This window comes from Dryobates pubescens, chromosome 1, assembly GCF_014839835.1.
Source record: "Dryobates pubescens isolate bDryPub1 chromosome 1, bDryPub1.pri, whole genome shotgun sequence".
In the NCBI taxonomy this organism is placed as follows: domain Eukaryota; kingdom Metazoa; phylum Chordata; class Aves; order Piciformes; family Picidae; genus Dryobates; species Dryobates pubescens.
In genome coordinates this window covers 36481863-36497812 of record NC_071612.1, presented here as the reverse complement: position 1 = coordinate 36497812, position 15950 = coordinate 36481863, and the positions used below count along the sequence as shown (strand labels likewise).

At 36.9% G+C, this 15950-nt stretch overlaps 1 protein-coding gene across 1 annotated transcript in view; it reads right to left on the bottom strand.

Moving 5' to 3' along the window:
* Positions 1–15950, bottom strand: part of PDS5A (PDS5 cohesin associated factor A) — an 84782-nt gene that overhangs the window by 24298 nt on the left and 44534 nt on the right. Inside the window, exons 10-17 of the mRNA XM_054163914.1 lie at positions 15066–15160; positions 14031–14176; positions 7594–7745; positions 4126–4239; positions 2935–3016; positions 2086–2134; positions 1826–1965; positions 261–376 (exon numbers count right to left, since the gene is read on the bottom strand). Of these exons, the coding sequence (XP_054019889.1) occupies positions 261–376; positions 1826–1965; positions 2086–2134; positions 2935–3016; positions 4126–4239; positions 7594–7745; positions 14031–14176; positions 15066–15160 (894 nt within the window). The remainder of the gene's footprint in view (positions 1–260; positions 377–1825; positions 1966–2085; positions 2135–2934; positions 3017–4125; positions 4240–7593; positions 7746–14030; positions 14177–15065; positions 15161–15950) is intronic.

Below are 15950 nucleotides of genomic sequence, written 5' to 3'. Positions count from 1 at the left end.
CACAAAGAGCAGTTTTACTCAGAACAGCTACTGTATTTTATCTTTTGCAGGCAGCACAGAACAAAGCATAAAAATAAATAAATAAGGTAAAATGGCATTCTCTAGGCTGCTAGAAATGAAAACAGCTACATTATTTTTTTAAAAGCATATCTACAACTAGTGTCAAGTAATCTAAATCCCAAGAAATTCTGGGGGTTTATTTCTGCCATTCAAATCAACTTCAGAATCATTCATGAGTTAGTATGATATTTCAAGCTTACCTAATGGCTTCTGAGTCAATATGTACAGGGGCAATTCTTTCCAGAAGAAATTTGACCATTTCCAGAAAAGGATTTGTTGGCTGCTTAGGATTTGCAAGTTTCCGGGCTATCTCTCTCTACAAGAATGTTAGATACAAACAAGGATCATAGTCATTCTCCTTACTTCTTGAGCGTGTTGAACAGCTAAACATAGCCACTTCTTTTAACTACAAGGATTGTCTACATAATCAGTGAAACATATTTTAAGGGAAGTGGTTGATACCTCCACATCTTTCTCTATCACATATATTGAAAGCAGACATGCTTTAATAAAATGTTTAAATGTAGGTTTCTAGTGGAAGTTCTTCAGAGTTTCTTAAGGAACTGCAGACCAGATTGAAGACAAAATCAAGGGAAAGCAATGTAGAAAGAATTCAAGTATCTATGCTGACAAGAGTAACCAATAGATCTGTAGGTAATTCTGTTTGTATGTGTGAGATTCCACAAGCAACAATGAAAAAAACTGTTCTGACAGCTGTGCTACTGCAGATGTGCAGAAGCGCTACACTTACGTGGGCTACAACAGATGTTCAGACCCTAGGTACTTGCCTATGAACCTTTTGGATCCAACAATCTCATTTTCCTCTTTGAATGCCCCAAATGGAAAAAGCATTAAATTCACCTGCAAATCCAGCAGGAGGTGGATAAGAAGGTATTTTTTGTTTTGAACTTAAGTCTGAAAATCTCTGAAGAAATGACTTCTTGAACTTCCTTCTCCTATAGTGCTGGATGCTGCAGACTCTACAAACTAGGAAATTTCCTATTATGCTAAATTAGTTTCAGGAAGAAACCTTCCTCTTGAAATTGCATCACTATATTCTCCAAGTGCAAAATTTCCTAGAGTAGGAGGAAACATACTCTCTACATCAAGTAGTCAGGACATAATTCTGGAAGTGATTCTGTTCCCTTCCCTGGATAATTTCAAGGCCATTAATCAAAATCCAAGAAGGTTGTTTGTTGATGCTCTCTGTTGTGATTTCTGATAATGAAATTGTTTACTTGATTTTGAGATCATAATGTAAAAAAAAAGTGATTTAGGACACAAGCTGTAATCTTTGTGAAGTCTGATTTAATATTAGGGTGTGTTTTCATTACAGAGGTTAAATAGATGAGAGGGGAGAGAGAAGACTGATCTAGAAAATAAGGTTCAATGAGGAAAAATACATTAATAATATGCAGGTGGCATAATATTTGGCTTGCTGGTACTCAGAACAGGCTTCATCATTGTCACCTTTTAGGAACCATATGATAAAAGAGCAACTTGAAATGTGTTTAAAAAATATATTGGTTTTTTAGACTTCATGCTTGATGGTCATAATCCCAAGAAATAGTAAAGCTAAAGTTTTCTTGGGAAGCAAGATGATCATAAACTGTATTTTCCATAATCTCTACAGTTAACCAAAAAGGAATTTTATGAAAATCATAAATGCATAAAGATCATTGTAAAGGTATCGAGAAGCCATTAACTCTAACTGTTTTGAACACAAATATTTAAGGTACAAAAGTTTGCTTTTTCATTTCCTTACCACACAGACATCTGCCTGTTTACAAGAGCATGTAGGGCTAATTAATAGTTCAAGCTGGGATCGAAGCTTCTCATCATCACCTAGAACCTGATTGAATTTCTTCACAAAATCTTGTGCTTTTCCAGGATCTGGAAGGTTTTCTGCATGATCAAACAAAATTTAGCATAAGATAAATATGCCAACTTCAGTATGCCAAGACTCCTGAAATAAAGTTTCCAGGAATGCTGTAATAACAATTTATAGAACTTATTAACACTTACTTGCTATGGTCATCAGCTTTCCAAACATGGCAGCACTGTTTGCTTCTGACTGAGAACAACAGCAAAGAAACAAACAAAATCAGTGATAACTCCCGTAAAATAATGTACCTTTTACTGATCTGTTCATTCTTCTGCAGCACTACCTGCTGTTCTGCACTCTTATATTTTATGTTTTTAGGAATAAACTAAAATATGATAACAGTATGATTAGCAGCTGCTACATGCAGGAAAAAAGGGAGGGAAAAAAGTCTTCTTGGAATATCAAGAACTGCAAAACCTAACTAATTCACATAACAGATCACAATTAATTGTTGGAAAAAGATCTTAAAACCCCCTCAAATAATCCCAAACAAACAACTCCCCCAAGCCTACCCCACCCCAAACCCCTCAAAGCAATGCTTTTCTATTTAAACCTTCTGCTAGTTTGAAGATATGCTTGTAAGTAAAATTCCAGTGTTATTGCTTAAAAAACTTGTATTCAAACAAATCTTTGCTTTTTGTTACCACATATTCCATTCTCAAAATACATTCTAAAATGGGAACCAGAAAAAATAGTGGGTTTGGTCAACAAACAAACAAAAAAAGGTCAAAAGCAAACAAAAAACTTGGCATTGTTAATCTTTTTCCAACATTATTGACCAGCAATATAAAATAATGGTAAACATAGGGAGGCATTTAAGCATCACTGAAAGTAGCTTTATTTAATGAGAATGGAACATTGTCTACATATGGAAAAAATAGAATAATAAAGTTCACACTGGACAAATAATATTGGATTAAAAAAAAACAACCCAGTAAATCAGTCTAACAGGTCCACTGGATAAGGTATTAGTATTTCCAAAACCGTACAGTGGGCTGCTTATGCAAGTCTAGTAATTCTCGTACGTGACTCCTTAGCATGTTCTGGCACTTCCACATCTCGTTCAGTGCTCTGCAAAAGTGCAAAACCAGAAAAATACATTTTACCAGTGACAAGAACATGCTGGATGTGTTAGCAAACAAGATTAATTATTTATCTTACAGGTGCAACATCTGCTAAGTACAATCAAAATCTACCATCTATTAAAAACCACCATTCAAACAAGGTGGACTGATTTGGTCTTGTTACAGAGCATCACCTCCTTGTTTTTCTACTAGGAACGATTTCACATAAGCAGGGCAATCACAATATCACAGAAACACAGAACATCAGGGGTTGGAAGGGTCTTCAGAAGATCATCCAGTCCAACCCCCCAATGCCAGGCAGGATCACCCGGAGCAGGACACACAGGAACATGTCCAGGTGGGTTTTGAATGTCTCCAGAGAAGCAGACTTCACCTCCTCTCTGGACAGCCTGTTTCAGTGTTTTATTGTCCAGATGATCTTGAAAATAACACTTTAAAATATAAATTTAGAAAATAATATTAGAATAGACATTAGGAAGAAATTCTTCCTCATGAGAGTGGTGAGGCACTGAACAAGTTGCCCAGAGATGGTGGGAAGGCTCTAAGCCTGGAAGTGTTCAAAGCCAGGTTGGGATGGGGCCTTGAGCAAGCTGGCCAAATAGGAGGTGTCCCGGCCCATGGCAGGGGAATTGGAACTAGATGATATTGAAGGTCCCTTCCAACCCAAACCATTCTACGAGTCTATGAAATACTGTTAGTTTGGCCTTTCTATATTGAAATCCTTTAGTATTTTGTTATCCTAGTTTTAATCTATGATTCTATGACTTTTAACATAAAAACCAGGTCACTCTCAAGCATAATTGAGTTATAGCTATCTTCAACATGGACTCTTAATACAGACCAAACCTGGAAGGCATTACTTGTGCATTTTTAGCTCCATGTTGCTCTCACTGGATGAAACTATTCTCAAATATCAACTTGTCTGTTTCTAATTGATGTGCAGAGTTGGTTATAAAAAGGAAATGTTTTTAAGTACTACTTGCAAATAACACTAATAAGGTTAAGCATCAATTACTTATCTATGTCATTTTACTTGCATTATCAGAATTCAAAATCTGATGGAAAAGTCTGTGAAAGCATTTGCCCTATACTCACTTGACAGCATTTGGATCCAAGCTAGCATACAAATAGTACAAGCACTTCATCCTCTCTTCCGTTTCCAAATTGTGTGGAACAAGATACTGAGCAAAGATTTTCTCTACCAGTAACCTGCAGGAAGAGATAAAAACTGTACATTTCCAAAAGTGGTGGATACCCTCAGATAAGGGAAAAGAAGAACTACTATTAAAAAAAAAAAAAAATCATTAAAAACACCCTTAAACAGAGAAGAAAAACAGAACAACCCCCAAAAGCAGTGCTGTTTATTCTCATCTGTAAAGACCTCCCCCATTGTTGACAGAAAGATTGGTAAGAACTGCTTCATGAGAACTTTTGCATGTTCTTTCATCTTCACCTCTAAGAGGGAGTAATTACTTTATTTGTCACCACCCAAATTCTTTTTTTCTTTAGCTCTGAGAATTTCCTTTTGTTCACCCTTGTGCATAAGAGAATGGGATACGGGCAGTAAATATAAAGGAGACAGTACATGAATATGACTTGAGGAAAAGCAAAAACCTGAAGTATCCTTGAGGGAAAGGTTAAGATAAAACATTAGTATTTGAGGGGAAAAAGCAAAACTACTCATTATGCTAATGCAGAAGTTAAAAATTAGCATTAAAAAGGTGGAAACAAGGGAACAACAAAACATACACAACAAAAGGAGCAGAAGGAAAAGTGAGAGCAAACCAACCCAGCAAAAACATTCTCCAATTATATCTCTTTACGTATATTTTTTTTTAAAGAAGGTTTTCATAAAAGGCAAAACTTGAAACTACAAAGCACAACTGTACAGTTCATCCAGCTATAACCCCCTTTAATGAAAGAACATTCAGACTTTAATTTAATCCACAGCAATGAGAGCTGTGCACAATGTTCAGCTGCACAATTTTATATTTATGGATAAATATTTCATGTGTTTCCATTTACAAGCTTTTTCACTATGATTCCTAGTAAGTACTCATGGAATGCCTTGTAAAAGACCACAGAAGCAGCACAGGACAAGCACCATATTTCTGCTCAAAGAAAATTCCAAGAAACTTGATGGCAAGGCAGAGGAGTAAAAGGATGAAGATGAATACAACTACCTCAAGGCAACCTGTCAGTATTAAAGAAAACTTGGCTTCCTTTAACTTGGCTTCATTTTACTATGATAACTCCAAGCAGTAAATTGATTGGGGAACAGGGTCTTCAGACCTCAGGAGACTCCATCTCTTTTTAACATAGTAGGATACTAGAGACATCAGTTATCTTTAGGAGCACTGCTCTAGCATGTGTCTACAGACACAGATTTTAGAATAGCTGTCAGTCTCAATGGTGAGACTCCATCATGCCTTCCCTAGTCACCATCAGTTAGGGTAAAGATTTACAAACGGGGTAATACCTCTGGGAGATACTTCTCTCCTGTGAGGAATGTCTCTGGCACAGCGCAGGTCAGTGTTTTTAAGATGTGGTTATTTAACTGTATTACCTATGCACTTGCTGTAAAATTAAAAGAAGCTTAGAACAGACAAGCTCTAAGCAGTTCTTACAGTTGCAAGTTCTCAATCTTGAGTAGACATGCACATCAACAGTCCAGTAACATCAAAAAACATTGTCAAGTGATTGAGTAAAGGACATGTGAAGAAAATGGGTTCTATTCCACTGTGATATCATGCTGTTATCTTTTGAAAGAACCACTGTTATCCCAAGCACTCAATGGAAAATGCTTCAAGGCTCAGGCTAATACTTTTTACATTTTTTCCAGTGTTGCTTTTCATCCTCATCTCTCATTATGGAATCGGAACAGCCCAGAGTCGGCTAATTTTGACGTACGCTTCTGCATTTAAAGGACTGGATGGGCTCTGTCTTAAGAACTCAAAGCATTTCTACAGCTCTCTAGGAGTTACAAGTAGTAACTCTCTAATTCTGACAATGCTAACATTGAAATGCATTTACCACTTCACTCCTGAGTTGGGGGAACCAGCCCAATCCAATGGTGTGACTAAGCAAGAATTTCATCGTGAGCCTTCAGCATGGATACACAGAAAACAAACAGCATACAATCTACATCTGCTTGCGAGCATACCAGTTTCAATGGCTTACTTTGACTTCCAGAACAAGTCACATCAGAGAAAAACTCAGCTTTGACGACAACAGTTTTTCCTTAAAACTCCTTGTCTCACTTCACTGACACCGTCCTGCAGCTCCTATGAGCAGGAACATTGAAACCATCTACCATCACCATTTAGCCTTTGGAATGTGCTGCCCAGGGAGGTGGTGGAGTCACCGTCCCTGGAGGTGTTCAAGAGGGGATTGGATGCGGCACTCGGTGCCATGGTTTAGTAGTCATGAGGTGTTGGGTGACAGGTTGGATTCGATGATCTTTGAGGTCTTTTCCAACCTTATTGGTTCTATGATTCTATGAGCTGCTGCATTGCTGTGGAACTTTGATTCATTCTGTGTTGACTATCAAACCTGTGCACTGACTGTGAGATAAGAACATGCTAGAAAAACAACAGAAATTAACCTCTAAATGCATATTAAAGCATATTTGATGCACATACATCTGCAGAAAGCAGCTTTGAATAACCTGAATATTGATGATTTCCTAATTTTTCACTATTTGGTACTTCTGCCTCAGCAGACATTCAGAGTAATTTCTGTGTGTGCTATCTCCTAAAAAAAAAACACTAAAAAGGAATCAACTATTCAAATATCTAACTCTGGCCCACTTATGAACAGCCTTAGATAATCAAAGTGAACCTTCATGACTGCAGCAATAAGAACTCACTATCATGACTGAAAACTGAAGGACCAGGCACGAAGATCACAAACACAGTGAGGCAGCAGACTGGTAGATTACACAGACATTTCTGAGTCTGCTGTATTAAAAATCTAGGCTGAAATTCTATCTTTGTCTGATCTCATAGTTTGGCTCTCCTTGTGAAAGACAAAGAATTAGCAGCGAGAGTTGAAAACTGTCTCCCAAACCCTCGGCCAAAATACTTTTCCCTAAGCCAAAATGGTATTTCAAAAATTAAAGGGACTGAGTGACAAAACAGGGAAGATTAGACAACAGTAGAAGCACCCCTGGTATTTCTTCAGCTTGTGTTCTACCTAAAAAGGAGTAGAAAAAAGGGGTCCATTTTTACACAGCATACCAAAAGATGATGTCTGTGCATAAATGCACTATGCTCACATTATAACATGCCAGCATCTGGAAAGCAATAAGGCAAACAAGAACTGGTCTAGTAAATGCATTATTTGACTTTTTCTTTCTTTTTCTATACAGTAGTTTGTTAATGACCATCTACTATCTTCATAAATCTAGTTCCATCAGTAAATCAAGACAAATACATGAACAGATTATGCAAGCATGGTACCTTAATTATTACATATATCATTCTTAAAGCTACAAAATGTTATGACAGCTTTCTTAGCATAAGCACTACACAATTAAAATTAGGAAGGCTTAGGTTGACTCACTTGTCATCAATGCTATTTTGATAATATATGTGCAAAAGTTTATCCTTTATCCAGCTCACTTTCTCTGCAGCATCTTTTCCAGCCTCGGCGTGAAGACAATACTTCTTGTATAGCTGGGCAAGACCCATCATAGCTTCTTTTCTTACTCGCCACTTGAGGGGGAAGAAACAAAAGAGGCAGGAAGTGGTTTTGGTAAATAAATATCAAGCACATACAAAAATACAGTAAGGATGTATTTGTGTGAAAAGCAGAATGGCCACATTCTGACCTATATTTAGACACTTTAAAAGCTGAAAACTCAGAGCCTCTAAATGAGAATTTGTAAGGTCTACATAAGAAGTTTCTTCCTTGTACTAAGCAGATTAAGTATTGTCTGTGCAGAGGAAACCAGGACTCCTCTCTGCTAAGCAAACTTAAACTGGATGCCACTCAGCATGAAAACATGAAGTACAGCTTAACATGTATGCCTGAGTAAGGGCCTTCCTGAGCCAGGATTTGGAAGACTTACCTATTCAAGACAGGCAACAGTCAGAGATAGCAACCTTCTTTCTCCCCATAGCCTTATGCTGTCCTAAAGCACACCTGTCTAGATACGGGAGGTTTGGAAGCTAGGCCCAGGCAAACCTGTAAGGCCTGAACTCTTAGACCACTTCTAGGAAAGGCCTCATTTCTTGAAGCCTTCAAGTAATCTCTGTAAGACTCCAAGGATCCCAGAAAAAGCCAAACTACAACATGTACAGATGGAGTTCCTGGGTTCTGATCCTTGCCTTTGGTGGTCACTACTTTACCCTTCATGTAAACAGGAAACATCCCATTATTAAACACTTTAACAGACATGACCTGTAAGCTCTCCTACGCTGACTTGTGGAAATAATCACACCAGAATAGACTGAGGACTAATTTAGAGAGAGAAGTGTCTCCCACTGAATGATTTACACAGAAAACCTCAGAAGAAACCCTCACTATTTGCATTAAATTCAAATAGAACCAGAGAAACTTCTTTCAGAACACTCTCAATACCAATTTTGGCCTTGAACTCCAAGGACTAGCAATGCTAAAATCATTTCACTCTATCAAGCATAAATGCAGATACTATTATTCACACTGCATAACTTCTTCAATCTTGTTAAACTGAGGGCTTGTTTTAATAACACTAAGTGAGATATTGCACATTTAATTTCTTAATAGTTTTACTGACTGACTTCCTTTTCTTGAAGGGCAAAGAAAGGAAATGTTTTGACGATAATATGGCTTATGTCAGCAAGACAGCCTTACACACCACTAGCTGCTGAAATAAATTCAATCAAGACAACAGAAAAAATGAAGTTGTACTTCAGTACCTATTTCTTAAATACTAAAACCACAAGTAAAAGTCAAGAGAGTAGTAACTCTGTATATAGTATAACTATTTTCAAAAGAGAGAAGAATTTTGGGTATAAAGAGACGATATTGTTTAATTTCTCTGGAGGTATTTGTTCACACCCAGTGCAATCTGAAGTGCATTTTAAACAAAATAAAGGTCTGAAAAAGAAACCTTTTCAGAAAAGCATTAGTATTTTCCTGGAGTCATAGAATCACAGAATGCACCAGGCTGGAAGGGACCCTTGAAGGGCACCTGGTCCACCACCCTGCTTTGAATATCTTTAACTAAATCAGGTTGCACAGGGCCCCATCATGTTTCACCTTCAGTGTCTTCAAGGATGGAGCCTCCACCACTCCTTTGGTCAGTCTCTTCCAGTATTTCACTACTCTCATTATCAAGAACTTCCTTCTAATTCAGATATACTACTCCCACACAAATGACAGCTTCATCAGACCTCCTATATGAGACAGGAAGGATGGCAAAACTATTGCCAGAAGACAGAAAAGTATTGCAAAGTGATGTTTCTACATAATTGAAGCCTAAAATGAAAGCAGAGCACTTAATGAGGAGTTATAAGGAAAGGAGGTTTGGATTGCAAACAGATTTCTGATCACTGAAACTGCTGTAGAGAGCACAAGTCAGAGCACATGGTAGGGCATCTTCAGGCAGAAGATGGGAGGTACTTGACAGAACCCCTCAGAGAATTCTTTGAGACTCCATGGAAGCAAGTCACTGAACAGGAGATATAGGTAGGGAAGAAAACAAAAACAAAAACACCCAAAAAGAGCAAGTTGCTACCAAGAATTAAAGCTCAAACAGCATATAGTAGGGTAAAAAGTGAATGCAAATGAAAATAAAGGGGAATGTAACAATCAAAAGGAGGGAATTAATAAACACAGCTAACAGAAATACTACCCTGATTTCATTTACGGAACAATTTTCAGTCTTCCTTAGTCAACCAACAGAATTAAACTCCTTCACTGAAGGCTGATCAGCTAAGCTAATCCAAACAACAAACAATTACTGACAGTTCAAGACAATCCCTCACCTGTTGGAATAGTTAACCTAATCTTTTCATACAATTGAGAATATGAACCTCTTTAAAATCTTTCTCCTTGAACTGGAAAAAGCCACAATGTTTTTTAGTATGCCCCGAGAAGGACGAGATAAAACCAACACATGCAGAAAAATGCATAGAGAAACTGAAAAGGAGAGCCTGTTCCTACGGCTCCTCATTCTCTGGCTTTTGACTTCAAGCTGATAATGTGAAAGTCTGTTCTCATGAAGGGATTAAGTCTGTGGACCACAAAGGCTGTTGAGAAAAAAGGGAACAGAAGTCAGCTGTCAAAAACCTCTCCTCTATCTCTTCAGGCTTTTAAGGTAACTCCAGTCTAAAGGAAAAATTCTGGAACCATTTTTAGGAGGTTACTTTTAAAAAGTTGTTTTGTTTTAATGTCTCCTGAAACTTACTGTTTTGAAAAGTAAAGGCAATGGAAAGACCCCAGAGACAGTGCTCCAATGGAAAACTCCTCAGAAAAATTCTTATCAGGGACTGGATTCCAGATTTTGGGAAGCATCTCTTCCCAGAGTTACTTTTCCAACTGGACCAGCGAAAATGGATTTGAAAACTGTAGGTGGTAGGGTTTGTTTGGGGATTCTTGTGTTATTTTTTTAATAGCTGTAATGACTGTGCAAATGTAATTGCAGGCTGAGTTACCTAAGTATGGTATTTTAAAAAAAACTAGCTACTGTCTTTTAGCCAAAAACTTTTACCCTAAAAAAAGCCATTAAAGCATCTTTACCAATACTGTGTCAACAAGACTACAGTCAGGAGAAAAAACACAGCTCATATAAATAACATAGCAGTTATAATGATTTAAATTTTCAAACTGTTTTATGAAGGAAAAAAAAGGTAGAAGTGAAATGACAGATAATGTGTTTGAGCAATCAGCATTTTACTTCAGCCTTGTGGACAAGTGTTCTTTTTACAGTCCTGTCTATACTAATTTGACAGATGATTGCAGGCCTAAAAAGAATTAGATGAAGTCGAATTGATGAATGATCGCTTAGGAGCTTGCAGTAGATTTGTCCAACAGAAACCTGGCTACAAGGGGTAAATGAATGCAGTCAGCAGAAGGTAACTGAGTTCTTTAAAGCAAAAGAATAATTGAAGTGGGTATAATGTACTAGGTCTGGAACCAAAAAAAAAAAAAATCCTTCACAGCAAATATGAAGACAGTAATATGGACATATCAATAGCCCTCTCTAACTGAAGAAAAATGATAAATAAAAAAAATTATGAACATTTCCAAGTTTCTGATATTCACTTTATAACACTAATTATATTTACAAAGACATGCTATATTGTTATCTTCAAAAGCCAAGTGTTTGTTGTAGTCATTTCTAGTCAATCCCCAATTCTCATTTCTCCTCAGGATGTATTTTCATTAAAGCTCTCTCCAGAGATTTTTACAAAAGAAACATCATCTGGAGGAGAAGCTATTCTTCATTGATGACTGCCTGGAAAGGCATCTAACCTTGAAATGTATCATCAAACCTATGACCAGTGTGAAATCACTGAGTCAAACGTATTAGGAGCATTAAGAAGTCCCACGCTGGGGGTTAAGGCTATCTGAACTGAAAATCCCCAGTTCCCTAGAAATGAGTATTACAGCTGTACAACTGACTGCCTCTTACTGCTGGCAGCATGATAAAGGAGACACTATGCAGAAGGCACAGAAACAATCATCTCATTTTGACCAGGTGCAAGTCCCGGTGGGATGTAGTAGCTACACTAAAAAGTTTTTAGATGTCATAAATGACTTTTTGGACATGTTTGTTTAATGGCTGACAAAAAGAAGCAAGGTAATCGCTCATGAAAAATGTGCAAAGTCAAGCTGCACATAAAAGGAATTGAAAAGCTGCTTTTTTAACAGTGAACATACTCAACATTGGGATTTCCCTTTTCATGCAACTAGAACATCCTCTTCTCAAAATTCATTACAGTAAGTCTCAGTTAAAAAAGGGAAAATAAGAAAGAGAACATTTTTAAAGAAGAATTAAAGTAACTAGCCAGAATGATACAGCTTACAGAAAGGATATCCTCTATCAGAAAGGTAAAACAACAAAAATCAACATGGTTGCACAGGACAATGAAGCCTGCTATTAAAGCATCACCCTCCAACCCTCCAAGTCCTATCTGAAAGAGTGTATACAGGCGAGAGTATAAGCTCTGGCAAGTTGAAGGTAAAATCTTGATGGAGCATGGCAAAAGTTACAGAACCAAATCATAACAACATACTATTTAAGCATCTTTACCAAATCCCCCACAAGAAGAAACCTTCCAGACCGTTTTGTAAGGCTCAAAACAAGATTTGTTCCAACAGAGAGGTGTGAAGAGATTTATTAAAGTGCCATTAGAACCCCTTTCAAAACACCTAAACACCTTAATCTAACGAGTACTCACAAAACCATTATGACCAAGTGATATCCCATTTGCAACTTCCGTAAGAATTGAGAAGTTATACACTAAATACTAACTGTTCTGTTATTGCAATTTGTCAATGGACATTGAAAACAGCAAATGAGAACGCCAAAGGATACCAAGAGGCAGAGTGCCACTCACCAGAATATCTGATTTTGAATGGGCAAACAGGCTGAACCAAAACAGTGACAACAACAACAAAGAGTAGACACCACTGGAAAATGAAGTTACAGCAATGATTCCTTACACTTTACACAATGAGAAGTTCTGTCTATGAAAAAAAATTTAGCAGACCCACAAGTATATGGAGTAAAATGCACGAAGATCCCAAAAAAACCCCTTCCAACAAAGTCTCGCACCACAGGATCTTAAAATAAAACTCCTGTTGTGAATTAATTATTAACTAAAACATAGGGGACAATGGCTGGAAATAGATGAGTGGTTTTCACAATGAAAGAACCAAAAGGAAGCTATTGATGGAGTCAGAAGGGAATTTGTGACACTTAACATATGAAACATTATTAGAAAATGAATGGAACCATGTGTATAAATTTCACTGAGGTAGTCAGATCTAATATTGTAATGCAGAATTGCCTAAAAGTTTCATGCTACTGAATCACTGCAGTGTGAAATGAAAGAAATTCAGATTAAGGCCAAGTTCTCCCAGCTGCAGTAACTCTGTATGTATAGTATTAGGTAATGTACCATCTAAAATTATTCAGGAAAAACACTGAAGTCAACAGGGATGTTTGCCAAAATTGTCACCTCAGTGCTCAGAAGCAGCATAAAAGACAGAATGTTAAAAGAATAAGAAAAAACTATCATAGATAAAGTACACAACACAGTGCACACCTTGAATGCCACAGGCAAGGCTGGTCACACTGGTTCCAACAGGATAGAAAACAACCAGACAAGAATTATCAGAACTATGCAATAACCAATTTGTGGGGAAGTTAATTATGTGATTCTTTAGTTTGAAGAGCAAAGGAATGGGAAAGATACACCATACATATTTATGATTCATAAGTGGGTCAAAGAATATTTATTCTTTGACATAAGTGGAATTATCAGACAAGCTTAAATGAAGTAACTTCATTCCACACATGCATTGAACTCCAATTTACTGATGCAGATGTCACAGATGACTATAAATACAAGAAAGAACTTGAGAAGTTCACGGAATGAAAGTTCCACTGAAAGCGGTGACAAACATGATCAAGCAGATTTAAGAAATCTTTAAATCACAAATCACTGGAAACCAAAACTGAACACTATGAGAATTACACTGAGCTACAGGGAGCTTTTGGCCTAAACATGTGGCAATTTTTCTGTTCTTACAAAATTAATATGCTCCTCACATCAATGATCTTATTTGCTTGACAACACTTGATTGAAGCCACCATAATATACAAGCTACATGTAGATGTTCTGGTAGAAGAACTGCTTTTCCCTCCCACAGCTTTTTGATTAATAATCAGCTCTTAAGATTCTCTGTTTCTGTGGCTTTGGGTTGTTTTTTGCTTGTTTGTTTTAATTTCACCAAATTATATTAAAACCAGTTATTCCTGAAAATAAAATATGAACACTTACCCGTTTGTCTAGTGTTCTTTCCCTGACAAAGCCAAGCAGCTGGTCATTGACTAAAGAAAGATCTCTCTTGCCAGCAGTAATAATTGTAACAATAACATCATGTCGAATGGCTTCCTCTGGGTCGTGTGATCTAACCTTCAAATATTCTGTTACGATCAGAAATAATGACAAAAATGGCTTTTATTAATGCAGCTAATGGCACACTCCAATTTATTAGTAATGTATGGAAGAATCAAATGCCAGTCACATATCACAACCATCATCTATTTAACATATAACTGCCTACAGGAGATGTTTGTTCCAGCATTTTCTACTTTAAATATCAGGCAACTACATAACTGTAACTATCAGAAGATAAAAGTGAATGGCTTTTACAATAACCTCATTTGCAACAAGCAATGAAGTGAAATAAAATTGATTAGAATACTCTGAAAATAAGGAGGAGGAGGAAAAAAGGAAGAAAAAAAAAAAATAAGAGCAGTGGCTCTCATTCCCAAAGAGCTAAGAAGGTAAACAATAAACTAAAAAGACTTGATTATTGCTGTAGGATAATTTGCATCATAAAAGAAGCACTTTCAGTTAAATCTGAAAATATGCTCATAATCAGAATGATGCTGAAGTGAAGGAAAAAAAACTTCACAGTTTAGATCAGCACAATGGCATTTTTTAAAAACTCAATGGAAGAGAGCAGTAGGAAACATGCTGGGTTTGAACATAAATCAAGATGTCGCAGCAATATTTGCTTTGACTTGCCAAGTTTCATTAGAATCTGCAATGACTTTAAAACTCATTCTGCAGTGGGCAGCTTCTTAAAAACTGCCTCTGATGAAGTCCACACAATGTCACACATTCCTCTCTTTCTAATAACCAGAGCTTGCCTTCAGCAGAAAGCAATTACTCAGTAGTTAGCTCTTCCATCCAGCATCAAGCACTGGATTTGATACATTTTAGAACCACAGTGCTATGTAGAGAAATAATTATGTTCTTCCTTGCTCATCTCTTAAATTATTCTAAACCCCTGTATAAGCATCTCACCAGTGAGGTCTTTTGCTAAGTCTGGATGGTTCATTAAACAATGACTGGCGAATTTCACGCTCTCTAATCTCACAGGGACATGGATATCATTGAACCTAGAGGGATAGAAGATGATGAATGTTAATTTTTAATTAGCCTTGCAAATCAAGATTATTCTCTATGTAGTAACATGTGTTGATAGTATGTTCCATTAACTATTAGAATACTCTATACATAGCAAAAGAGTACAAAAGAAATGTTTTTTAATTTGTCTCCAGAACGTACCTCAAATAAATTTTTATGGTGTTTCTTGGGAAATTAAGTCAGGACTAAAATTAAGGAATGAGTAGCCTACATATCCATGGACTTTTGAACATTAATTATCCATACACTGCAAATCACATGTGTATATGTGTATACACCATCCCTGGAGGGGTTCAAGAGGGGATTGGACGTGGCACTTGGTGCCATGGTCTAGTCATGAGGTCTGTGGTGACAGGTTGGACTTGATGATCTTTGAGGTCTCTTCCAACCTTGGTGATACTGTGATATATATACAGATACACACAAATCAAGTTACTAAAACATAGAATCTCCATGTAACATGGACCATTTGAAAACACTTTAACAGTGATACATTTCTGTATTTAAAGGAAGTATCTTTTCACTCAAAAAGGTAAATGCCAAATTAATGATGCTGTAGCAGATATAGCTGAATAGTATGAAACTTCAACAATGCTGACACATGTACTGTGTGATTTCTGCTATGCATGGATTGTGCTATTGATCTAACATATATCTATAGCTGACAGCAATGCAGCAGTAGTCCTTCAGGCTTCTTCATTCTAAAATGAAACTGTATGCAGTTCCCGCTTTGAAGTTTTAACAAAACAAGGAACTGGGGTT